We start from the raw sequence: 26,150 nt of genomic DNA on the forward strand, positions 1-26,150 counted from the left end.
AGTCATAGGTCAACTTTGTTACGAGTAAAGATACAGAAAATCGGAAAGAGAATAAAGATATTGGAAATAGGCGGTGTTCGATCTAAATTGGTGATTTTTTAAATCGCCATTCAGGCTCCACACTGATAAACACTCTATGTTAAATGAGAAAGCAACGTCGCCAGATCAGTAGGCTGTTTTTCCCTTGAGCCCTTACCATACCAACCAGAGATCGGATGCTAGACAAAATGCTTATTTTTTAATACTAAAGGTATGATCAAAAATAAGGTTTTAAAGTTTATATGGGGGTTTAAAGTTTCGAGTTAAGCCAATTTTATTTTGCCTATTTCGCTCCTTCCTGCCTAAATAATTGCTTTAGTGCCTAATTGTCCTATTCTATACATTTCCTTCAAAATGAGCCTGCATTGGGAAATTATATGTTCGTAAACACAAGCACGTGGTACATTACAATAATGGAATGCACATCAAGCTTCGTTTTTATATATACAATACAGTAAAAGAAAATATTAACAAACAGGTATGTTTCTATATTTCTATATTCTTTGAACATTATCTATGACTTGAATCTATTTTTTAATTGTATTGAGTATTTATCTTCATTATTTCGAGTTACACTTTAATTTCTATTTTTCAAATTTTAATTGCCTATTTTACTGCCTATTTGTTACATTTTAAGTGCGTATTTGCCTATTTTCCAGATTTTTAATGCCTAAACATCCGGCCTCTAATACCAACAATATAACATTCTTGGGAAATGAAATCGATGCTCTCTAGGTTTTGCGACATAACAATGGCATATTCTCCATGTTACTTTTTGCTTCCCTTTGAGTTCCATTAGAGCAGCCTGCTGAACTAGAAACGGTGCTTTTTCATTTTAAATATGGCTCCTTATCAGTGTGTAAGCCAAGTAATGGCTATTGCGACTGGGAAAACTCCACTATTTTAGATTGGAACCTAGTTCCAACCACTTTGATCTCTTTCTATTTTACAACTAGCAACTAAAGTTTCTTCAGTGGCTTTTTCATAATTTAATGCGTTGAATAATTTAGGAGATACAGTGATATAATTTTTTAAAAGTATTTTTATACATATATATAAGGAGAGTTCAAATGAAACGGTACGAAACCTCGTACAAACCAAACAGGTTGATGCTGTTCTGGGATAACGTAATGTGATATCTAGGGAAGAGAATGTAGTGTCGGACATGGTTGTGCGCATGCGCGGGCGCCTCTCACATGACGCAGCAGAGAATCAGGAAGTTGTGTGTTCCCTCCAATTGACGCGGCAGTGCGTATGAAGAAATTGTGGCGTTCACATTAAAAAATTCGACGATTGAGTGTGGAAGGGGTTAAACCGGCCGATATTCATCACCAGATGGTGTGAATCTGAGAAGTCAGTGAGAAAGTGAAGTGCCCGTTTTCGTGATGGCCGGGAGAGTTTGAGTGATGTCTCGAGACCAGGCCACAAAGTATACTGGACAAGTTCAAGTGGGAGCAGCTTGAGCATCTGCCCTACAGCCCGGACATATCGCCCTGCGACCTTCATCTGTTTGGTCCGCTAAAAAGTACATCTCAAAGGGAAGCGCTTCAATTCGGACGACGCGACGAATCGAAGGACATATTAGAAGACTGACTGCTGTCACAGTCACAGGAATTCTAGGAACAGGGAAACCTCCGGATCGTGATAGTTGTGCTTAGGCTTCTGGTGATTATTTTTGAATAAAGACTTCAATTATACCCACAGTATCATTTCGTACCTTTTCATTTGAACACCTCCTCGTAGTTTCATATTTCTCATGTAAAATATTTTGGGTTCCCTCGTGGCTAAATGCTTACCATTAGATCCATTAGTGCAGAAGAGCTGGGTTCGAGGACCTTATGGTCCGGTTCCTACGTTAAGGTGTACTTTCATGTCTAACTAAACTTTAAATCAATCAACCAAACCAATATAATATATTTTCAGTGTATAAATTATTATTTTTTAACAATATTCTTTTCGCTGCGGGACACGAAGTAATAGCAGAAATATCTTAACAGTTGGTAAACCTGAATAGAACATGTAGGTAACAAAGACTGAATGTGTCTGTATGTAAGTTGGAATTGCAGTCAAGCTGTTTATTTTCGTCCGCTATGACCTCTTTTGTATTATAGATTTATTTACTAGTGAAGAACAATGTAATTTCGAAGGGAAAAAATACGGAGAGAGAAAGAGGAAAGTAAACGCTTTTCCAAAACGCAATAAAATAGTTTACTACTAAATTCTTGCTCTTGACAACTCGATATTTTCTACGCTGTCTTACTCAAGCCATAAACTATATGGTTATTCTTTTAACCTGAAATGTTTTTGCGAGGTCTACTTGAAAACTTGTTGCGTCATGGTAACCTATCAGGAATAATCATAAACGAAGGGCGTTTCTTTTATTTATTTATTTATTTATTTATTTATTTATTAGAGTTGCATATTATGCTATGCATAAATATCGGAAGTCTTGTTAGAATGGCTATGTCCGTCTGTCAACAAAAGTCAGAGCAAAAATCATTAAGAGAGATCAAAAAGTAGTATCTTCGAATCGATTCAGCGTTCCAAGAATAAGTTATGTCTCCTTTGTTAACTCTCTATTTAAACCGGAAGTGGTAGAAATCTAGCATTTCCATTTTCACCATACAACGAAAACGGAAAAAGATAGCGGGTAGAGTTTTTTTAAAAAAAATCTATTTAGCATTTGAAAAAGATACCATATTCATCCTACTCTCTCTACTGAAACCAGAAGTGGTAGAAATTTATTCCTACTCCCCGTTTCAGTATTGATCTCCATAGAGTAAAACCGATCAGAAATAGGGAGAAGCGAAGTTTTTGTTATGGATTCAGAACGCAAGAATGTGTTTCATCTCTAAGTTTATTCCTTTATTGCAACCAGAAGTGATAGACATCAATTACCACTTCCGGCTTCAATATTAAGCTTTGTAGGGCAAAAACAGTAAGAGAGAAAAAATGAAATGAAATTTTTAAGTTTTATGTTCCACGTTTATGCCGACTAGGCTAAAGGAGATGGTGATGGTGAGAAATTAGTGAAATGGTGGAATGAAGAAAGTGGGAGGAAACGGGAGAACCCCGAGAAAACCCACACACACAGTAAGAGAGAGCGAGCTGTTGCCTTTTTGATTATCAGATGAGCTCCCTCGTGGCTAAATGGTTAGCGTTCGCGCCTTTGGCGTGGGAGACCCGGGTTCGATTCCCTACAGGAGCTCATGTGGTTCGGATTCCCCGTTAATCAGTAGGTCCACGTCTCATATAGCCTCGCTGCTGAAAGGGACGCTAAGCTAAAATCAACTCAACTCATTGATTATCAGATCATGCCTTGTCCGAGACAGTTCTAGTTTTCAGGGCTTGTCCGGCGTCCCGGCCGGTTTCGTGTTTAATCCCGGTCAGATGGAAAATTTTAGTTTCTAGTCGCAAATTTATTTAACAACTTCTAGTGATCTAGTGGTCTAGTGATATTTTAGGTATACGATCTGGCAACCTTTCTCAGTTTGACAAGTTGGCATCTAAGATCGTACATGAGTCGTCGTGTATGTAATAGAGCATTATTAATAGTTGACATGTATTTCAGTTGGTTCACAATGCATAGAAAATCATATATGTGTAATGGTGAGCCGAAGAATGAGAATTTCGTTGTGCATGTGTCTCGTTAAGTTGAGAGTTTTCACAAGATTTTTTGATCAAATACTGGCATTAACAAATGTCTCGGTTTGGAGCTTCAGAAATCTGGGAAATCTACTTTTGAAACATTAAATTGTCCGAATAATCTTTATCTTTTCCATTTGTTGCAACCAGAAATTATAGACGTACTACTTCCAGTACATGGAGAGCAATTTCATAGCAAAATTTAGCAAAAACGAAATTTTGGGGGTAAAATGCTAAAAAGTCAGGGAAATAGTCTGATTGAGTTACAAATTGAATTTAATAATTGTTTTCCTTCTATCTTCTCTTATGATTAAGGACAATCGATAAAACTAAATTCTTTTTCGTTCTCTTCGAAGTCTACCTTTCTTAAGGTCCTGCCAAATGTTCCAGCTTACTGTCGCTTCGTTCTCGTGTCACTATTCTAGAGAAGTATGACAGAGGGAGGGGATAAGAGGTACATGATTTCAAGTATCTGGGAAGTATTTTGACAAGAGATACTTACTGCACCAAAGAGATTAAGTCAAGAATAGACATAGCCAAAGAAACATTCAACAAGAAAACATCACTCTTAACTAGCAGACTCAATATTGGACTTAAAAAGAAGTTGGTCAAGTGCTATATATGGGGTATTAGAGAGTGCTATATATGGGGTATTCGACTGGACATTACGGGAATTAGAGAAGAAATATTTAGAGAGCTTCGAAATGTAGTGTTGGAGGAAGATGGAAAAGATAAAAGACTGAGAGAGCAACAACGAAGATGATTCCAAACAGATAGGAGAGAAGATGACACTTCTAGCCAGCATCCTTCGTAGGAAGGCCAATTGGATTAGACAGATCTTGCGAAGAAATGTCGTCTTTATACTACCATAGAAGGAAAGATGAAAGAAAAGCAAGGAATATGAAGAAGAATGGGATAATATGAAAAATAGAAGAAAATATTATGAGTTAAAAGAGGAAACTGAAGATCGAGAAACAGAAAAGAAAAAATTCCAGGCCCAAATTTAAAATTAAAAGAAAAGACTCATTAGTTCCAGAAGCTTTCCAAAAGGCAGAATATTTATTATTATTATTATTATTATTATTATTATTATTATTATTATTATTATTATTATTATTATTATTATTAATAATAATAATAATAATAATAATAATAATAATAATAATACAGACTAGGGTCATAAGCCGCTCTTTTGCTCAAATTCAATGCTCTCTCCCCCTAAGAAAAAAATAAAAACAAGTAAACTACTATCGTCGTTGCGTGCTCAAATACCTTTTCCGAATTAAGGAGAATTTGACTAAAACCGGAAATTTTGCATCGGTGTTGGGAAATTTATTCTTGGAAAATCTGTGATTACTAATTTATCTATGAGCGGGAATTGGATGAAATTGCTTAGGCACAATGAGTTGTAATGCTGCTCCGATAAAGTATAATGCCGATTTATATTTTGTTTTCCTGTGCCCCTTACAGAAAAACAAATGAGGAGAAAAGGGCTGAAGATACAATAAAGAAAATCTTCCGTTCAAGATTGAGCAACAGAAGCAATAGTCGTGTGACAAGATGTACTCTTTTAAAGAGTAATATACTCTTTTAGTGATTCAATTACTCTATACTCTTATTTTTTTTTCTCGCCAACATCGTTGCTTCATACTTTTCTGTGTGTGTGTGTGTTACGTCAAACTGACACAGAAGCACTCAAAACTTTAAATATATATATATATATATATATATATATATATATATATATATATATATATATATATATATATATATATATATATATATATATATATATATATATGTATATATGTATATATATATATATATATATATATATTATATTAATCACTTTTAAGGATACCAATAAATCAATCCACTTACCAAAACTGTGCTTTAACGTCTCATTCTTTCCACTATATTCAGTTCATAAAATAATAAATTCCAGTGTAAATAAAATGAAGTATTTTCTACTTTACACTAAGCTTTCCTATTAGGAATTTCAAGAGCCATTCTCAGACAAATAAGTGGCTCACGGATTTCTAAAGAATTTAATGAAAACCTTTTTCTTTTTTAATGCATACTGTGCAGTATCAAAATGTGTTTAGAAACATTTTGGTGGATGAAGAATTCAAGAGTTATTCGGGTAGATAAAGGATCTTCTTGTTCAACTCAACCATAGGTTGCTGCGCAACATGGAAAATTTAAAACTTTTCTCTCATTTGGGAGAGCTGTTTTATACTTTGATAAGGCCTCTTCTTCGTAACACTATCTACATATTCAGTCCTTAGTCTTCCTCTTCCTGATTTTCCTTCTGCCTTTCCCTCTATCAGCACGGTGATCCAATCGGAGTGTCGAATAAGATGGCCAAGCATGCTGTTTCTTCTTTTTCCTATTATCTTCATGATCTGTCCTCCTTCATTAGCTTCCTTTAGTACGTCTTCATTCCTTTTCCTTTCGGTCCATGATTCGCCATGATTCCATTCTTCGCCAACACCACATTTCAAATGCTTCCAGCTTGGATATTTCAGCTTTCTTCAGTGTCCACGTCTCTGATCCGTAAAGCGCCACGCTCTATACCAGTGTCTTAATAAATCGTTTATGAATGTCCAGCGACACATTTCTTCATGCTAGTAGTCCACTTTTCCCATTGAATGCTTGTTGAGCCTGTGCTATTCTGGAACACGTTTTTGCACTTCTTCCGTCCGAAAATATTATACTTCCTAAATAGGAAAACGTCTTGTCTTCGATTTTCTCTGCATCTAGCCATACGTTTGCCTCTTCCTGTCCTGCTCTTGTGCATTTTATCGCTTTGGTTTTCTTCTTATTTATATTCATTTTGCGTCTCTTTTCCAGTTGGTCGTGCAGGTTTGAAAGTGTTTCCTGCAAGTCCTTTTCGTTATCCTATATCAATGCTATGTCTTCAGCGAACATTATTGTGTTGAAAACGTATCCATTTACTTTTACGCCTTTGTCGTTTTTATCAAAGATTTCTTTCATAGCCTCTTCTATATAGACGGTTGAACAGGAGATGTGAAAGTCCACATCCTTACCTCATTCCTTTACTTATTCTTGCTTCCTTCTGATCTCTTCCTATAACAGCTGTCTGGTTCCTATGAAGTTGGTGTATTATTCTTCTGTCTCTGTAATCCACTTTTATATTCTTCAAGTTCTGAACATAATATTCCAATCTACGTTGTCAAAAGCTTTCTCTATATCTACAAATGCTATCACAATTGGTTTATTTATTCTGATGTGTTGCTCCATGATCAACCGTAGACTCAGTATTGCTTCCCTTATATCCCTTTTCCTCCTGAATCCAAACTGGTCCTCCAATAGCCGTTCTTCGATTTTCCCTTCCATTCGTTGTGCGATAATTTTACACAGTATTTTTTATGCATGCGAAAGGAAACTTGACGTTCTGTGTTCTTCGCATTTCCGTGTGCCTTTCCTCTTCGGGATAGGTACCAATATGCTTTTCTCGAAGTCTCTTGGTATTTTTTCCGAGATGTACTTTTCATTAATAAGATTAAATAGTTTCTTCTTTGTTGCTATTCCGAGATTCTTAATCACTTCCGTTGGTATTTTATCTGTTCCTGGGGCATTACCATGTTGCATTTTCTCCAAAGTATTGTCAAATTCCCACTGTGAAATTAATGGTCTTACTTCGTTTTCATCGACGTCTTCTTCCTTCTCTATCTCTTCATCGTTCACTCTGTCTCCTTTGTACAGTTCTTCAATGTATTCCTTCCATCTACTTGCTATTTGTTCGTCTTCTATTAGCGTTGTTCCGTCCTTGTCTATGATAATGTCTGTGCATTTCTTTTTTTCACCGAACTATTTTCTAACCTTTCTATATACCGTTTCTGTATTGTCTTTGACTATATTTTACTGAATTTCTTTGCACAAATTGTTTATCCAGTTTTCTCTCGCTTTCTTTACTTCTCTGTTGATGTGATTTCTACTCCTTCTGTATTCCTCTTCTTTGTTTGTTATCTTGAAATGTCTTTTTTGCTCCATCATTTCCAATATTTCTGCTGTTATCCAGTGTTTATATTGGGTTCTCGTTTCTCTTCCTACGTGTTCGTCGGCAGCTTTTGTAATCCCTGCTTTCATGGATTCCCATTTCAAGTTGATACCATCACCTGCCAAAGTTACCTTAGACGTCTCTTTATCTGTCGCATTTGCAAATTCCCTTTTAGCTTGATTGTGTTCCATCTTTTGTTTGGTGATACCACTCTTTTCCTCTTTAGTCGGAGTTCGCTCTTCATCAAAACTGAATTACTGAGTTCTAAGTCAGCGTCTGCTCCTGGGTAACTCTTACTGTTCTTCACTTGATTCCTATTGCTTGTCAGACCAGTATATAGTCTATTTGGTACCTCTCTTTGTCTAGTGGTCTTGTCCATGTGTATCTTTTTCTTAGTGGTTGTTCAAAGAGAGTGTTCGTTACAGTCAGATTCTGGCTTTTGTAGAACACAAACTAATCGTGCATCTCTCGCATTCCTTTCTCCTAGGCCGAAATTCCCAGTTACATTCTCTTCTTTGCCTTCACCGACTACTGCGTTCCAGTCACCCATGATGATTAAATTGTCCTGGTCTTCAACTTTCATCAATACTTCTTTGTTTGCTCATAGGTTTCTTCTACTTCCTCATTTGTGTAGCTTGATGTAGGCATATATACTTGGATTATCGCCATATTCCTCGGTTCGGTTGCTATCTTCAACATTACTATCCTTTCATTGTATCTCCAGCTGCCTATAACTTTCTGTCCTATCTTCTTATTCAAGACAAAACCGACTCCTGCTGTGCCGCTTGCAGCTCCTGAGTAAATCATTCTGAAGTCACCGCTCCACCTGTCGCTTCCATCAAGCCATCTAACTTCGCTGATTCCCAAGATATCTATCTTCATGCGTTCCATTTCTTTCTTCAGGTTTTCCAGTTTTCCACACTGTAACAGCGATCGCACATTCCAGGTTCCTATTCTGTAGGGGTTTCGTTTGATGATGACCGAGGAGTCCCTGCTGTTTTCCTTCACTGTCGGGGACAACCCTCTGTGAAACAGTAATGTCGTATTCTCTAATATCACATTCTCCTATTTCTCTTTCCATGTTGTTTTCTAGGGACTGAGTAAAGTGGTTGTGTCCCATGTCCTTCCACCTCGCAGTAAAACAGCCATAGGGAACATTCTGTCTCTGCCTGTTTTTATCCACATCTGAGCCTTGCTTATGTAAGTCATCTTCAACCTCAGCTGCTGCCCACTACCATAATATCTCTCTTCGTCTGGCTCCTACCCCTAAAGACCTGTCCGGCATGGGAAGCCCTCTGATAGCGAAGCTATCTCCGGCATAGCTCTTGGGATCATTAGAGCACGCAAGCCCCCCTTATCGCGACAAGCTGGAGATATTTAGGGAAGGAGATAGTATATAAAAATTTAATGCAGGCAGGTTATGATTCAAAAGTGTTTGTCACTGAAGAGTTTAAGAGTATCAATAAAGAACAGTTTATAGTTATACAGGAAGACAAATAATCTCATAAGTATGAATAGTGATGAGCAGGCACGCACCCAGAAATTTTTGTTGGAAGGTGTTCAAACTTCGGAAGAAGGTTGGGGCAATACTGCAAGTCATTACGTCTATGGTAGTAGTAATAGCCTTACGTTTTATAGTATTGAACAGGTATTATTCTGTAAAATATTTTCACCAATATTTTCAGAAAAATATGATAGAATTGAATGTTCTTTTGTAAGAGGAAGAGTACAGATGAAGTATAAGATCAAATTTTGGGGGCTTCCGTGGCTCAGTGCTAGAGCGCTCAACTCTGGTGCGTGGGGTCCCTGGTTCGGCATCAACTCATGCGAACTGAACTTTACGGTGGACAAACACCGTGTGCTAGGGTTTCCTTGAGGTTCTCCCGTTTCCTCCCACTTTATTCATTCCACCATTTCATTAATTCTCATCATCACCGTCTCCTTTGGCCTACATGACATAACCATAGGACATAAAATTGAAAGATTTCATTTCCAAAATCAAATTTTCATGCTACATCAATCTTCCTTATTAAACAAGTATAGTTTTATTGAAAAAGTATACAAATTTATGTTGAGTTAGTAAGTTTTTTTGGAGGGTGGGGGAGATCTGGACCCAATGACCTCCCGTGGATGCGCCCCTAGTGGTGTGAACTATTTTGCTGTTTCTGTTTAGGTTTTCTTTGTCTGGTTTGACAGGCTTTCTAGTTATGAACATGCTGTATATTTGTTTCCATTCCATTTTTCTGTTGATTTACATCGATATACTCTTTTCGATGAAATTACTAGTAAACAGTGGCGTATTTACGATTTTGTTTCGGAGGGAACTTTGCTAACTTTCGGGAAGGGAGCTTTGCCTGAAGATATTTCATATACTTTACTATAGTAAGTAAGATTTCGAGGGGGGCTTAAGCCCGGAAGCCCTCCCCCTAAATACGCCACTGCTAGTAAATTATGTCTGATCACCCGAAGCAGTAATAACGATAGTTTAAAAAACTTTTATCAACTGAAACTCTTTGAGTCTGTATTTGTCATATCATTGACACTTTACATTGCGTTATCAGAATTGAAAAAAAAAGAAAGAATGAATGAAAGAAAGAAAGAAAAATAATTTTATTTGCCGTCTACTGCAGTTTAAAAATTACCTTATCACTTCTTAACACATGATTTCGAGATTCTTTTGTTGCTGAAGTTTCAAACCAATTGCTACCGTCTTAACACAGCCATTTATAGTTTCCTTTCTCTGTTTCTATTGCCACATCTCAAGTGCTTAACGCAAATCGACTGTTGTTGTTTCTTCTTTTACTTTTTTTTTTATCTTTTGCTTTCTTAACGTGACACAACATAAAATTATCTGTGAATTGCTTTGTTGTTATTGCTGTTGTAAGATAAACGTTTCTGACTGTATGGAGGACGAGATAACTACTTGCTGCTCCATTTCTTTGTGTTTCTTTTTGTAAATCTACTGTTGACATTTTGAAAATGTTTGATAACACTAATCATATACAACAAAGTTATTTTTATTGATTTATCACGTAAGAAAGACGCAAGTTAAGAATTAGCAAGACAGAATATCATATTAAACACGTTTTAAGTAAAAATGCACGCGCTTGTATGGTACATTAACGTAATAATTTAGATTGCATTTTAATCCTTTTACTTTCGAGTTCAAAGTGTAAGATTGCAAATTAAGTCCTGAATTTTGAGTATACTAATACTAAAGCATAAGACGTTATCGTCTGGTGACGTATGCAGCTGACGAATTTCCTGGCCTACTTTATAATCCAAATTAGTCCTATCTTCCTTATCGTATAATTGCTGAAGATGCCAGTAGCTACTGGCGAAATGTAAAGCGATGCAAGCCAAGGTAACCGACAACAGAAGTTCCCGGCGTGCAAAGCTGTGGAACACAGCCTCTGTTGCTACTCCGAGACTATTCCGAGCTTTATCCTTTAAATGATGAGTTACTTCACCACCAAATTTGATCGGCCAATATTTACCGAGAAATAAAGTACCAAATACGAGATGAGCCGAGACTGTTCCTGGATGACCCTAGCCACTATTGTAGTTATTTTTATCTCTTAGACGATGGGCTACTTGCTCATGAAATTTAGTTCGTGTTGTTTGTTTCTTTGCACCTGTTCCTTTTTGAGGAGCCATTCCGCCCCCCTTGGGGATACAGTGATAAAAATTGTGATATTCTCCCTAAGTAAAAGCTTTGCTTTGTTATAATTAAATATAACTGTAACACGTGTTGAATTTTAAAGAAAATATATAGTTTTGCTCAGCAAATAATTAGTTTATATTTAATAAAAATTGGTATGTGAAACAATGAAGTAGTCCACTGTACGCTAATACCCTGCAAAAGTATTTGGTCTAGGAATTAATTCGTGCGGGTGGACAAGAGATGGCGCAACGAACGGAGCGTCCCACAGTTCCGTGTATCCACACATGTGTTGCAAACCCCTGTCATCGTGTATCGTTCGTAGTATAGGGCAGTGGATTAAAGCGTCAACAACACCAGTTTGTAGTTAAGTGAACATGGCGCAATTTGTGCCTGATAAAGTGTTTTTGCGGGGTGTCCTGCAGCATTACTTTAACATGCAGAAAAGTGCGACTGAAAGTCATCGTATTTTGGTGGAAGTGTATGGTGACCATGCTCTAGCTGAGCGAACGTGTCAGAAGTGGTTTGCACGGTTTAGAAGTGGTGATTTCGACTTGGCAGACCAAGAGCGAGCTGGACAGCCAAAAAATTTCAAGACGAAGAAGTGACAGCATTGGTCGAGCAGGATTCGTGTCAAACGCAGGAACAACTTGCAGCAGCATTAGGCGTTGATCAAACAACAGTCTCCAAACGCTTGAAATCATGGGAATGATTCAAAAGATGTCACATTGGGTTCCACATGAATTGAAAGACAGAGACGTTGAAAGACGAAAAACCATTTGCGAATTGCTGCTTCAACGACAGAGCAGAAAGGGTTTCTGCATCGAATTATTACGGGTGATGAGAAGTGGATCCATTACGAGAACCCTAAACGAAAAAAGGCCTGGGTGAAACCAGGTGAACCAGGTCCATCACAACCAAAACGAGATATTCACTGTTTAAAGGTTATGCTGTGCATATGGTGGGATATGAAAGGTGTGGTGTACTATGAGCTGCTGCAACCGGGTGAAACTATGAATGGAGAACGTTATCGACGACAATTAATGCGTTTGAAGCAAGCTCTGGCCAGAACACGACCAGAATGGGAGAACAGACATGATAAACTTATTGTTCAACATGATAACGCTCGCCCACATGTCGCAAAACCGGTCAAAACCTATTTAGAAAATGTCGGATGGGAAGTTTTACCCCACCCGCCGTATTCACCAGACGTTGCTCCTTCGGACTACTACTTGTTCGATTGCATGAACAACGATTTGATTGGACAGCGGTTTACTTCTTCAGAAGATATCGAAACTTGGGTCTCTGACTGGATCGCTTCCAAGGATGAGGACTTCTTTCGCCACGGAATCCGTACATTGCCTGACAGATGGGCGAAAGTGGTGGCTAGCGATGGACAATATTTTTCTTAAGGTATTTATGTATTTTGTGTTTGTACTACAGCTTCAATGTGTGCGTACCAACCGCACGAATTAATTCCTAGACCAAATACTTTTTTGCTAATATGGGAGGAGTAAGGAGGGGCAAAGTTGGCCAGATTTTTGAGTCTCAGGTTTTTTACGTAAATTAGATTTTCCATATTTTTAAGGATTTATTCTTTTACAAATAGGAGGGGGTTGTACAAGTGTTACCTAATTGGAATCCGTGATCCATAAGCTTTCCAACGAGGTATGAATCATGACTCTGTGATGATTAGGGAGTCTTTAGGACCGACAACGTAAAGGTCTGCAATAGCCCGTTGAAAATAGTATACAAGGCGTTTTTGTAGGAATTTTGTTCTGAATTTTTATCTCAATTTGTATTGAAGCAAAAACTACCATTTTTAAAATATCATTGTCGTAAGTATATTTCGTACATATTAGCTTCATTTTGTCAGTATAGAGTGACTATAAGGGTTATCAGGAACCCCAAAAATCTATTTTTTTCATATTTTAAGGATTTTTGTTTCTTCTTCTTCTATTACGAACAGGAAGGGGGGGAATTGCACAAGTGTTACCTCGTTAGAATCAGCGTTCCGTAACCTTTCCAATGAGGTATCAATCCTTACCCTGATGATTAGGGGGGTCACCAGGACCTCCAACGTGAGAGTCTGCGAATTCATTAAAATCCCGACTCGGTGTATAAAGATGGAAGGTTTTTGTCCCTGTAGCCAGTTTACATTTAGCTCCAGTTTTCAGACTTGTGACAATGTTTTCACTTTTTTCCCCGTCTGTTCACTATCGTAATTGCAATATTCTAAAACGATATTTTTTTTACTTTAATAAACGTAACACTTTTACATTAACACCAGTTACATATATAATCCTTATTTATCTTACGCTTGAGCGTCACGTAATGGCATACAGTTTGGATCTAACGTAAGATGCGCATTACTTTTCTAATCTTCATTACTGATACATTCAATAGGAACGAAATAAAAATAGCTCTCGTGCTGCTTAGATAGTTTATGTCAATAGAAGGAGTGAAAATAGACCTCTCACCAAAATTTCCCTGTGTGGAATAACCATTTGATGATCCTACATGTTATACAATTCTGAATAGTAACAATTCGCTATTCAACACACACACATACCAATATGTGTTCCTATATGTCATTATATGTATTTCATACTTAATGTGGGCACCATGGATGACATGTCTTTTATGAAAGCACCGGAAATACATAAAGCCTGGCGGTGGGTAGCAACATCTCTAGCCAGAAGGTCAAACTATGCTTGTCCTCTGAAGGTTACTCGTGACTGGAAGTTAATGGACTTAGGCGCCGTGCTGCGCTGTGTGCAACAAAAAAAGGATGTTCTTTCTGTATCTTTCATTATCTATCTATTTTTAATACTATATCGTGCCATATAAATATAATGCTCTATATAAACTGAAACAAGTCAGATCTTGAATACATGCATGAAACTAAATTCAGCTCTCGGCTCCTATGTGCACTCAAATTTTTGCATGACATGTTATTATTATTTTTAATAAGTAAGTAGGATTTTAGGGATGACGGCACACAATGTGTTGTTGGCAAGAATAATAATGAAGCATTCTCGGCTCACACTGTTCGCTACACATCTTTTATAGCTAGTTATGGGAAAATCGTATTATCACTATGAAATTCCATGTTTTAAAATACATTGATTTTTATTCATTTTTTATTGACTTTATTGCACTATTATAATTGAGCGGCTCGGGCGAACATAATGTTATGTCATATTTTCTAACTTTCAAGTACTGAAAAAGTAGGTTCCACATTATATTCCCATGCAATTTAATGCAATATACCAAACAAATTTCCCTGCATCTGCAGGTACATTTCCTAAATTAAACTACCTACATACTGTTCTATGGTTCGATCACAACCCATTCCGGCTAATAGCTCAACTTCACTGGAAATGGCTCTTACCATTATGCTCGCCCGAGGCGCAAAGAGACAAAAATCTTACATTCATTTCGTAAGTGAAGAACAACAGCATAGATTCCTGAATATTGAAGACAATTGCTCTGAAATGAATTTATAATGTCTTCTTGTTCACCTCAACCATAGGTTGGTGGGCAACATGAAAATTTTAAAACTTTTCTCTCCCTTGGGAAAGCTGCTTTATACTATGATAAGGTTTCTTCTTCGTAACTGTATCTAGGTATTCTATCCTTGGTCTTCCTCTTCCTGGTTTTCTTTCTGCCTTTCCCTCTATCAGCACGGTGATCCAATCGGAGTGCCGAATAAGATGGCCAATCATGTTGTTTCTTCTTTTTCCTATTATCTTCATCATCTGTCGTCTTTCATTAGCTTTCTTTAGTACGTCTTCATTCCTTTTCCTTTCGGTCCATGATATGAGCAGCATTCTGCGCCAACCACATTTCAAATGCTTCCAGCTTCGATGTTTTAGCTTTTCTCAATGTCCACGTCTCTGATCTGTAAAGCGCAACGCTCCATACCAGGGTCTTAATGAATCGTTTACGAATGTCCAACGACACATTTCTTGATGTTAGTAGTCCTCTTTTCCTATTGAATGCTTGTTTAGCCTGCGCTATTATGGAACTCAAGTTTTTTTTCACTTCTTTCGTCGGAGGATATTAGACTTTCTGAATAGGGAAACTCTTAACGTCTTCGATTTTCTCTCCATCTAGCCATGCGTTTGCCCCTTCCTATCCTGCTTTTGTACACTTTATCACTTTGGTTTTCTACTTATTTATATTCATTTTGTATGTTTCTTCCAGTTGGTCATTCAACTTTGAAAGTGCTACCTGCAAGTCTTTTTCGTTCTCCGCTATCAGTGCTATATCATCAGCAAACCTTATTGTGCTGAAAACCTGGCCATTTACTTTTACGCCTGTCTCATTTTTATCAAAGAATTCTTTTTAGCCTCTTCTATATAGGCGTCGAACAGGACAGCTGAAAGTCCACATCTTTGCCTTACTTCTTTACTTATTCTTCCTTTCTTCTGATCTCTTCCTATAATAGCTGTCTGGTTGCTGTTATTCTTTTGTCTCTGTAATCCACTTTCAGATCCTTCAACGCTCTGAACTTGATATTCCAATTTACGTTGTTAAAACCTTTTTCTATATCTACAAATCCTATCACAATTGGTTTGTTTATTATGATGAGTTGTTCCATGATCAACCGTAGACTCAGTATTGCTTCCCTCGTTCCCCTTTTCCTCCTGAATCCAAACTGGTCTTCTGATAGCCGTTCTTCGATTTTCCCTTGTATTCGTTGTGCGATAATTTTGCACAGTATTTTTTATGCATGCGAAAGTAAACTTAACGTTCTGTATTCTTCGCATTTCCGTGTGACTTCGGGATAGGGACCAATATACTTTTCTCGAAGTCTCTTGGTATGTTTGCCGAGATGTACATTTCTTTAATAAGATTAAATAGTTTCTTCTTTGTTGCTATTCCGAGATTCTTAATCACTTTCGTTGGTATTTCATCTGTTCCTGGGCCTTTACCATGTTGCATTTTCTCCAAAACATTGTCAAATTCGCACTGTAAATATAAAAATATAATGTCTTACTATTTTTCTTAATGTACAGTTACAATGTACAGTTACTTCTCTGATTAATATTAATGTAAAATCATTGATGATTGTACTGATATCCAAATTATGTATACATACTCGTGCAATTCCGGAGCTTACCCTAAGGTGTTCGGAATTTTAACTTGTAAAGATGGGACGCATATGAATCTCGTCGGAGAGGTGTAAAATTTCCAGATTACATTTTGAGTGCCAGCAGTGTTTTCAAATAATATAATACACAAGTATGGGTGATACTGTATAATATCTTAATTAATACCCAATAGTTTCCAACAAGCATTGGTACCAAAATTAGCTCTATATACTTTATCGAATGAGTATAGTATTTGCTATGATCACTATATTTTGAATAACAATTACGGGACACATTGTTCATATTTGCTGAAAAATGGGACGTTTAGGTCTTCTATTTGAAAATCAGAAGAAACGGGACAACGGTTGAAAAAAGGGACAGTTCCAGCTAAAACTTTAGCCGGTCACCTTAGCTTATCTCTGATAACAAGAATTTTTGGTTCCATCACTGACGTTTTTTTTTTTTTTTTTTTTTTTTGGTAAACATCGTATCATAAAGTAGTTTATTTATTTATTGTTTGTTTGATGATTGAAGCTTAACGTCACTTATCAGCACCAAGGCTATGAGTGAAATTTAGACCTAGCACCATATTGCGTTCAAGTTTCAATTCTCTGCCACTGGGAGTCGAACCCAGGGCCACATACACCATGTCCGTATGTTTTCTCGATATTTTTGTTTCCTAGAATTTTCTTGTTTCAACAAATTCATTTTTATTTTTTTTTTAATTTTTTGCATTCATAGATACACAGAGAATTATTTTCTTTATTTGAACTGTACACGAGGAAGGTGTATATGGTGATATAGTTACATTTAAAATTAAGTATAACCTAACGCGTATATTTTAGTGCACGGTAGGGGTAAGGAATTACAAATACAGAGTATAAAAATGTAGTATTGGTAACTTCATTATTATCCCAAACTACGCCACTATGTTATTATTTGTATTTGTTTTGTTATTTCTTTTGTCGTGACGTAACAAATTGTTTCGCTGCTGAAATCCCACCTAAATATACCCCTAATCAAAAAATCATTTTACATTCCTTCTTTGTGTTTCATTAACCCTTATATATATATATATATATATATATATATATATATATATTCTTTTTGCAATTGATTGGGGAGAAAATTATGAAAATATGTCTGTGGGGTATTCAGGACACATGGCAGCAATGGGCAGGGCAGGAACGCAACAAATCATCATAGCGGTAAATTACCCAGCGAAAAGAATAACACCGCTTTACTATAGTGTTGTATTGTTACAACAATATCGGTAAAGTGTTAATACCTTTTCCAAATCTTTAACACCTTTAGACAGGGACAAATCGACCCACTGCTGACGTCCCCAGTAAACCATAATCAATAAATCATTCCACATCACTTCTTTGTGTTTTATTAATACTTTCTTCCAAATCTTTAACACCTTTAGACGGGGACAAATTGACTCGCTGCTGACGTCCCCACTAAACCATAATCAATAAATCATTCAACATTTCTTCTTTGTGTTTCATTAATACTTTCTTCCAAATCTTTAACACCTTTAGACGGGGACAAATTGACTCGCTGCTGATGTCCCCACTAAACCATAATCAATAAATCATTCAGCATTTCTTCTTTGTATTTCATTAATACCTTTTCCAAATATTTAACACCTTTAGACAGGGACAAATTGATCCGCTCCTGATGTCCCCACTAAACCATAATCAATAAATCATTCAACATTTCTTCTTTGTGTTTCATTAATACTTTCTTCCAAATCTTTAACACCTTTAGACGGGGACAAATTGACTCGCTGCTGACGTCCCCACTAAACCATAATCAATAAATCATTCAACATTTCTTCTTTGTGTTTCATTAATACTTTCTTCCAAATCTTTAACACCTTTAGACGGGGACAAATTGACTCGCTGCTGATGTCCCCACTAAACCATAATCAATAAATCATTCAGCATTTCTTCTTTGTATTTCATTAATACCTTTTCCAAATATTTAACACCTTTAGACAGGGACAAATTGATCCGCTTCTGATGTCCCCACTAAACCATAATCAATAAATCATTCAACATTACTTCTTTGTGTTTCATTAATACCTTTTCCAAATATTTAACACCTTTAGACAGGGATAAATTGATCCGCTGCTGACGTCCCCACTAAACCATAATCAATAAATCATTCAACATTACTTCTTTGTGTTTCATTAATACTTTCTTGGGGAAGGATATACTATTAGAAATTCCACAGATTTAATATACATATTTAAAACATTTAGTAATTTTAAAATGATGAGTTTATTTATCTTATCATTTATGCATAACTACATATACGTTTAAATGAATTTTATAGTTGTAATAACACAAATTTGGATTAGAAAAAATTGTATATATTAGAGTTGTATTGACTAGGTATATCATTTATTAAAGGCACTTCCAGAAACAGCATACAAGGCGAGTTTACGCTAGAACTAGTAATAATCAACAACAACAATATCAAGAATGAAAAGGAATGTGTAAGGAAGTCAAATCTTATATTTAAAAGTATCCTCTCGTTATTCACCTTGTAGAACTGAGGAAAAATACTCGGAAATCCCAGTCAACATAATTATCGGATTCAAACTAGGACCTCCTGATTGCGATGGAAAGTACCAAACTACTAACCTACTCCCGTTGGTCATTGGTTGGTTATTATCAAGGGCGCCGATCCTTACGGGCCAGGGGATCCGGGCCCCCGCAGCTTATGTGCCCCCTCCTCATTGTATTTAAGAATACACAATATTTGGAATAATTTGAATGCATTTTTTTTAAATCCTCATATATGCCTTCTGTATCGGAATGGGCCCACCCAAATTTACAGAGAAATCGGCGCCCTTGGTTATTATTATTTCATTCCCACCATCTTCTCCAAAATTATACATGCGTTGTTCGAGAAGTAAGCGTAATCAGTCTAAAACTGCAGAATTCATATAAATACTCAACAATCCTCGTGATAATATTCATATTTTAAATTCAGTTAGTAATGCTTTTATGGACAAGCTTAGAGAGAACATTTCAATATATTAGTAACATTTATGAAAGTAAAAATACTACGTAATACAAAACGCTTTCGCTACCGGTTGCGTTCTAATTAATATAAATTTAACTCAATCCATGTGTTTTAATTTGTTTTATTACGTTAGCTTGTACGTGGTTATTCTAATGCGTGTTTTTTTCTTTTAATTTCACGCGAAAACTCAGTAGTAATACATTAATTGTTTTACTTTTTTTTTTCGATAGAGAGCGAATTGTTCTACAGTCGTAAAATATAATTGTCTTTTAATTAACTGTACACTGTTGATAAGGGAAATATTTTTATTGTCAACTTTAGTGTAGAAACTTCTAATGTAATTTATGTATTAGTGTCTTTTTCAATGAAAATTTGTTAAGTAACAAAATTTCCAGATAGCCTCCCTAGTTTATTTTAGAGAGGCTTCAACTCTATTTGCATACATGTGTGCAACATATCCCTTCCTCAAAGATGATATTTATTAAATTAAATGTTGAAAATGTTAACATATTTATATGAGTAGGATTATTCTGACAACTTAGAGGGAAAATTTCTGAATTGGGAATTTGAATTATTGATATCTTCTCCACGTTTAGTGCTCAAAATCAACGTTACTTAGCGTGGATATTACGCAAATTCACTCCCTGAATAAGAGGAAACGTTTATTTTTTTTCCTTGTTGAAATAAGATTTAAAATAGTAATATCAATAATAACAACATGAAAAAGATGTAGAAATTGAATTGTTAATTACATTATATAAAATATGAGAGGTAATCCTTCGTTTAAAGAAAAATCTAAGTGGATATCAAAGCTGAACTCTTGGACATGCTTGATCATCATTTTGGGCAGACTATTTATATGTTTCTAGAGTGCATACTTTCTTTTCATGTGCTATTGAATTTGATACTTGATTAAACGCACGTGGTTTACATTTGCATGAATGCTTAAATATAGGTATGCATCTTATATAGCCATATTGCTGAAATGGGACTATTAAAGACTGTACAAATAATGAATCAAATACCTAAACCCACCACTCAACCATTTCTGTTGTTTACATCAGATATAGCCTTATATTATGCAACCCATCACTCTCTGTTGTATTGTGTGTTGCATATATGCCAATTAATGTGAACATTACATGCATCAAGTTAAATAATCTACTCATGAGTTTTTCTACTGTAAATCTATTATTATATATTAATGATTATTGCATTTATTTTATTAATTTTCCTTTCTTTCTTTCAGGTCACGCATTCCTCGACGTTATATAATATGTGGAGCCTTAGTGTTTGCAGTATGCCTTATCGTAGTGGTTGTGCAGGTAAGCCTTGTACCGAGTTCAGGAAAGCAACATGGAACAGCACTAGATCCTCCGGACCCAGAATATCCATTACCACCCTCCGGATCCATCCTGCACACATTCCAACGGGCAGCAGTATGCTCCGACGGAAGACCATGCGCCGATATTGGCAGGTAAGTCTATTCGTGCTTTTAAATTCCTTTATTTTTATATCAAAATTTGCTAATTTCCATTACCTTTCTCTACAGGTATTCCTTCTTTTTCTTTTGTGTCTATGTAAATGCTTAAGAAATGCGTCTTTACCGCTTTACACCCAAATTCCCTATTCCTTCATGTTTTTCCTCGTGGAGTTGTCTAATGGCAGATGTACTAGTGAAAGGTAAGCTGACATTTATTTCAATAGCGCAATTAAAATAATGTTATTGTATTAGAGTTAGCTAAACTGTGCGATTCTCTGTAATGTTTTAGTCTCACTTGAAAATCAGTTTCAGGTAATAAGACTTATAGAAAAGCACCAAAGAAATTATATGCGTCTCAAAGAAAATGTATTTATATTATTAAAATTGCATATATATATTATATATTATATTATATATATATATATTATTGCATATATATATATATATATATATATATATATATATATATATATATATATATATATATATATGTATATATATATATATTAAAATTGCATCAAAAGTTATAAAAATATTATGTTGTTAATATTATATAATTATATATGCATCATTCCTGGAGCTGCTGTAGCTCAATAGTATAGCGCTCACCTCTAGCAGGTGGGGTCTCTAGTTCGATCCCAACCCATTCAAGTGACCATGCGCATGATGTTTCATTAAGCTCTCCCGTCTCCTTTGTATGCTATCCTTTATGTAACACTAAAACAATGTTTGAGAACTAAGATTTAAGTGAACTAGCGTTACCCATGGGACTTGCAATTGGCCTTTCTTAAGTTCGAGACAATAAATTGTGCGAGTCCCATAGGTAACGCTAGTTGACCTAAATCGTAGTCCTCAAACACTGTTTTAGTGTTACATAAAGGATAGCATAAAACTATTAATTTATAAAGTGATTATACAAACACAATGAATGGGCATTTATCAATGTTTACAGATACAGAAGTCATTACACTATATTATTAGTTTAACGTCTTACGATTGTTCACCGAGGAAGTATAACAAACTCGAGCCATTTTTAAAGCGGTTGATCATAAGTGATGGAGAGTGGAAAACCTACGACCACGATGTGCGAAAAAGATCGAAGGGCAAGCGAGGAGAAGTTCCATAGTTTGTAGCAAAGTTCACATTGACTCCCAGCAAGGTTATGTTGTACGTTTAGTAGTATTGGAAGGGCATCGTTCGCCACAAGCTGCTGCCGCCGGGCACAAAGATAGATTCGGACCTGTATTATCAAAGTATATCTAGAAATCCAAAAGAAACGGCGGGGACTTCCCAGCAGAAAGGGTGTCATATATCATGCTAACAACCAGACCGCATACATCTTTAGCGACCCATTAGAAATTGAGAGAACTTGGCTGAGAGATTTTAATGCATCCACCATATAGCTTTTACCGCGCACCGTCAGATTATCATTTACCTCGGCCTCTACAGAGTTAGTTTCAAAATAAGCCTGTTAAAACCACATGTCACATTTTTTCTTCTTTTAACTAGAAAACACAAAAGTTGGATAACAACGGGATTATGGCGTTACCGGAAAAATTGAAGATTATCGAACAAAATGGTGCATATGTGGTTTCATAATGTTATTTTCCAATCATAATAAATGTCTTCTCAAATTTGACCCCTAAAGGCTCAATACATTTTAGACAACCTGATATCTTTAATGATTTTTATACTTACCTCAACTTTCTGTTAATTCCATAACACAGTAGGCCTATTTTATAGATAATGACCAAAAAAAGGGAGAGGAGATTCCCAATTAGACTCATTTATATAAGACAGTAATGGAAAAATTAACAGCAAATCCATGTAATTTTATGCGTTTACAAGATTTAATAAGAAGTTTCTACATACTAACAAAGCATAAACATACAATGAAATATACATCAATTTAAAGGAAATTTTATGCACAATGCAAATTAAGTTACAGAAGTTACCTATATCTGCAAACAATGGGTGGTACTTTACAAAATGTGACAGTCATTGTTAATGGAAGTTTAATTTAGGTTTGTACAAAAATTCCTAATTTATACTAATACTTAATTGGATATTGCATATCCACGCGATTTGTTAACTAGATTACATCGTTTTGGCATGGAGTTCACTAAGTTTTGCAATATCTCTACTTGAATGCAATGTTGCCAGATGTCGTTTATTGCTTCAATTAACTGATTTCTTGTGGTAGATGTCCTTGCACAAACCAAAACTTTCAAATCACGCCATATATTTTCAATCGGGTTTAAGTCCGACAAATCACTTCCGGGCCAAGGAAGTGACCAGTGACGGATTTACGTGTAAACTAAGTAAGCTATAGCTTAGCACCCCCCCCCCTCTCTTGGGGTCTCAAACAAGGGCGCCCATCAGGAGGGCAAGGTGGGGCGCTCGCCCCCCTAAGAGGAAATTGTACTTGCGAATATTGAAAACCCAATAGAATTTTTACATTAGTTACAGCAAAATTTGAAACTATATTTGAAATGTCGCTTATACTTGCTCCCCTTGGAAACCACAACATGGGCGCCCTTGGCCTCAAAAATTAAAGAAAAAAATTAAATGCATTTCCAAAATATAAGAAAACCATTAAATAAAATAAAATCTACATATAGCAATAGTGCTTCGTGCTGTGTGGGCTACTATGGTGTAAGTAATGAGGCTTCCTCTGCTAGCCTGCTTCCTAAAATATCGCTAATTTCTTCATTTCTGTATATAGGGCACCTAAGTTCATCTGGACACATAAAGGACCCCACTAGCTTCAGTGGCTTAGGGCCTCATCAAACCTAAATCCAGCTCTGGAAGTGATTTAATTTGCCTTAAGGATAGAATATAACCTTTTAAAACTCTGGTGCGGTGCAAGGGGCAGAATTGTCTTGAAAAATAAAAGCTTTTCGTTGAACAAATCTCTACCCGAAGGTATCATTTTAGTCTGAAGAATCATTTTGTATGTTTGTGCCTTAACAGCACCATCAGAAATATGGATTCTTCCGACCCCATTGGAAGAAAAGCATTCCCAAATAATTGCACTTGTAGGATACTTCGAGGTTTTAACAGTACATGCAGGACTAAGTGCTTCAATATGCGATACACTCAGATACATGAATCATTTCCATACCATAAATGTTGATTTTTGTCTCATCACTGAACAGTACTTTGTGCCATTCACTAATCCAATCTTTGTGATCCTTGCCTCAGTGCATACAAATTGTACGCGGTTTTTGTGTAAGGTATGGCTTCTAGACAACCCTATGTGAACGTAAACCCATGAATTTCAACTTGCTTCTCACTGTATGTTAACAAACATTGACATCAGGTGTTTCCTACCAACTTGCTGTAACATCTTGTGATGACTGAAATCCGTCTACAAGACACAACTACCGCAATGCACTATTCTGTCTAGGAGAGGATTTCACTTCTCGACCACATCTACCAGTTCTTCCACTTTTTACAAACCTTGCTTCCCAAATAGTCATGTGCCTATCTACTGCGTTTTAATGCACTTTCATAATCCGAGCAATTTCAGCATTGGTTTTGCCACGTCTTAATGTAAGAGTTTTACTGGCTTTTGTGAGTGTTGTGTTACACCTTTGTTCGATGTAAATGAATTGCATGGCTTTTATTCTCAAATGCACTCAGAACAAACGTTTATGAAAGAAAAACATAATTTTTCTTGTATAAATTTGAATTTCAGAACTGACAAAAAAGTTTCACTACACGTTTGACAAATGTAGCACTCCATCTACGTAATTCTGAACACCTGCATAACAAGAATGGATGGAAGAATATTTTTTAACAATTGAGGGGTGATTAAATAGTCTAGACAGTAAGCTGGACCAGGTCAGCCATGAAATGAACATTCGGAAAAGCTGATTTGTGTTTCATTTACGTCACATTTTGTAAAGTATCACCCATTGTTGCAAATATGCTAATTTACATGCTAATTTTCATTCTGCATACAATTTCCTTTAAACTTCTGTATATATTTCGTTGCAGTGGCGTGAGCTGCTGTTCCTTATCGGGAATAGATCATAAATAGTAATACATCCTTCAGCATTGTCAAACACAGTTTAATATTAGCGTGTGTTTTAACATGAAAAACATGCTATAATATAGAAATCAGAGTATATCTGAAAATAATGTAAAGTGTTGTGTAACACCTTTTCCACATTCTATGTTTGATGTAAATGAATTGCACGACTTTTATTCTAAAATGCACTCAAAATAAATGTTTATAAATAAATCTAAGCTACGCTGTATAAAATCCTGTGCACAGCCAATGCACATTCATGAAATACGAAGTTTTGAATTGCGTATGTATGATTTCCTTTACGCTGATTATGGACCGTCGGTCTACTATTTCTAGAATTCAAAATAGCGCGTGTTAAAATTTAACTTAGCGATTTTGGACAGCCCTAGCTCTGAAACTATACACTTTCTATCACAGGTCCATATGAAGTTTTCTCTTATTTTAATGTAAGGAATCACTTTTTTCAGTTTGCCTGTATAGTTTATTAGCATCTTGTATATACCATATCTTGTGTCTATATTCACTCATGACTTCGACTTTAAAAGAGCTTCTTTCCCGGGTCTCATATAAATTTCATGAGGATCTAAGGATAGTCTTTGGAGCTAGACTATGAAATTCCTCAATAGCTGATAGTGAATAACATAATTGTATAATACGGATGGGCAAAACCGTTTTCTAGGAAAACCAAAATCGGAAAAACCGACATTTCGGTTTTCTCCGAAAATCGGTTCGGTTTTTCACCGAAACCAGTTTCGGTTTTCTTCAAGACCGGTTTCGTTTTCACCGAAACTGGTTTCGGTGAAAACTTTTGGAAAACACATAAAACTATTTCTGTGGGAACGGAATCGGTTTCAAGAGAACAACGAAACACTATTCTGGTCAGAAATAGAACCAATTTCGGAAACAAACGGAACCCGTTTTGAAGAAAACCAAAACGTCATCCAATGAAAACCGAACCGGATTTGAAGGAAATTTACCGGTTTTGGCGAAAACCGTTTTAATTTTCAAAAACCTGTTTCGGTTTTCTTAAAACCGAAAAAAACGGTTTTTGTGCCCGCCATTAGTGTATAATCAAGCATAACTTAAGGGACATGGATGCACCTATATGGATGATTCTTTTTTTG

At 36.1% G+C, this 26,150-nt stretch overlaps 1 protein-coding gene across 6 annotated transcripts in view; it reads left to right on the top strand.

The window, feature by feature from the left end:
* Positions 1–26,150, top strand: part of LOC145694761 (scoloptoxin SSD14-like) — a 287,880-nt gene that overhangs the window by 167,809 nt on the left and 93,921 nt on the right. For all 6 annotated transcript variants that reach the window (XM_081771377.1, XM_081771374.1, XM_081771378.1 and 3 more), the window contains one exon: positions 20,757–20,984. In XM_081771377.1, the coding sequence (XP_081627503.1) occupies positions 20,757–20,984 (228 nt within the window). The remainder of the gene's footprint in view (positions 1–20,756; positions 20,985–26,150) is intronic.

Source organism: Thermobia domestica, chromosome 9 (genome assembly GCF_964235325.1).
Source record: "Thermobia domestica chromosome 9, izTheDome1.hap1.1, whole genome shotgun sequence".
Taxonomy (NCBI): Eukaryota; Metazoa; Arthropoda; class Insecta; order Zygentoma; family Lepismatidae; genus Thermobia; species Thermobia domestica.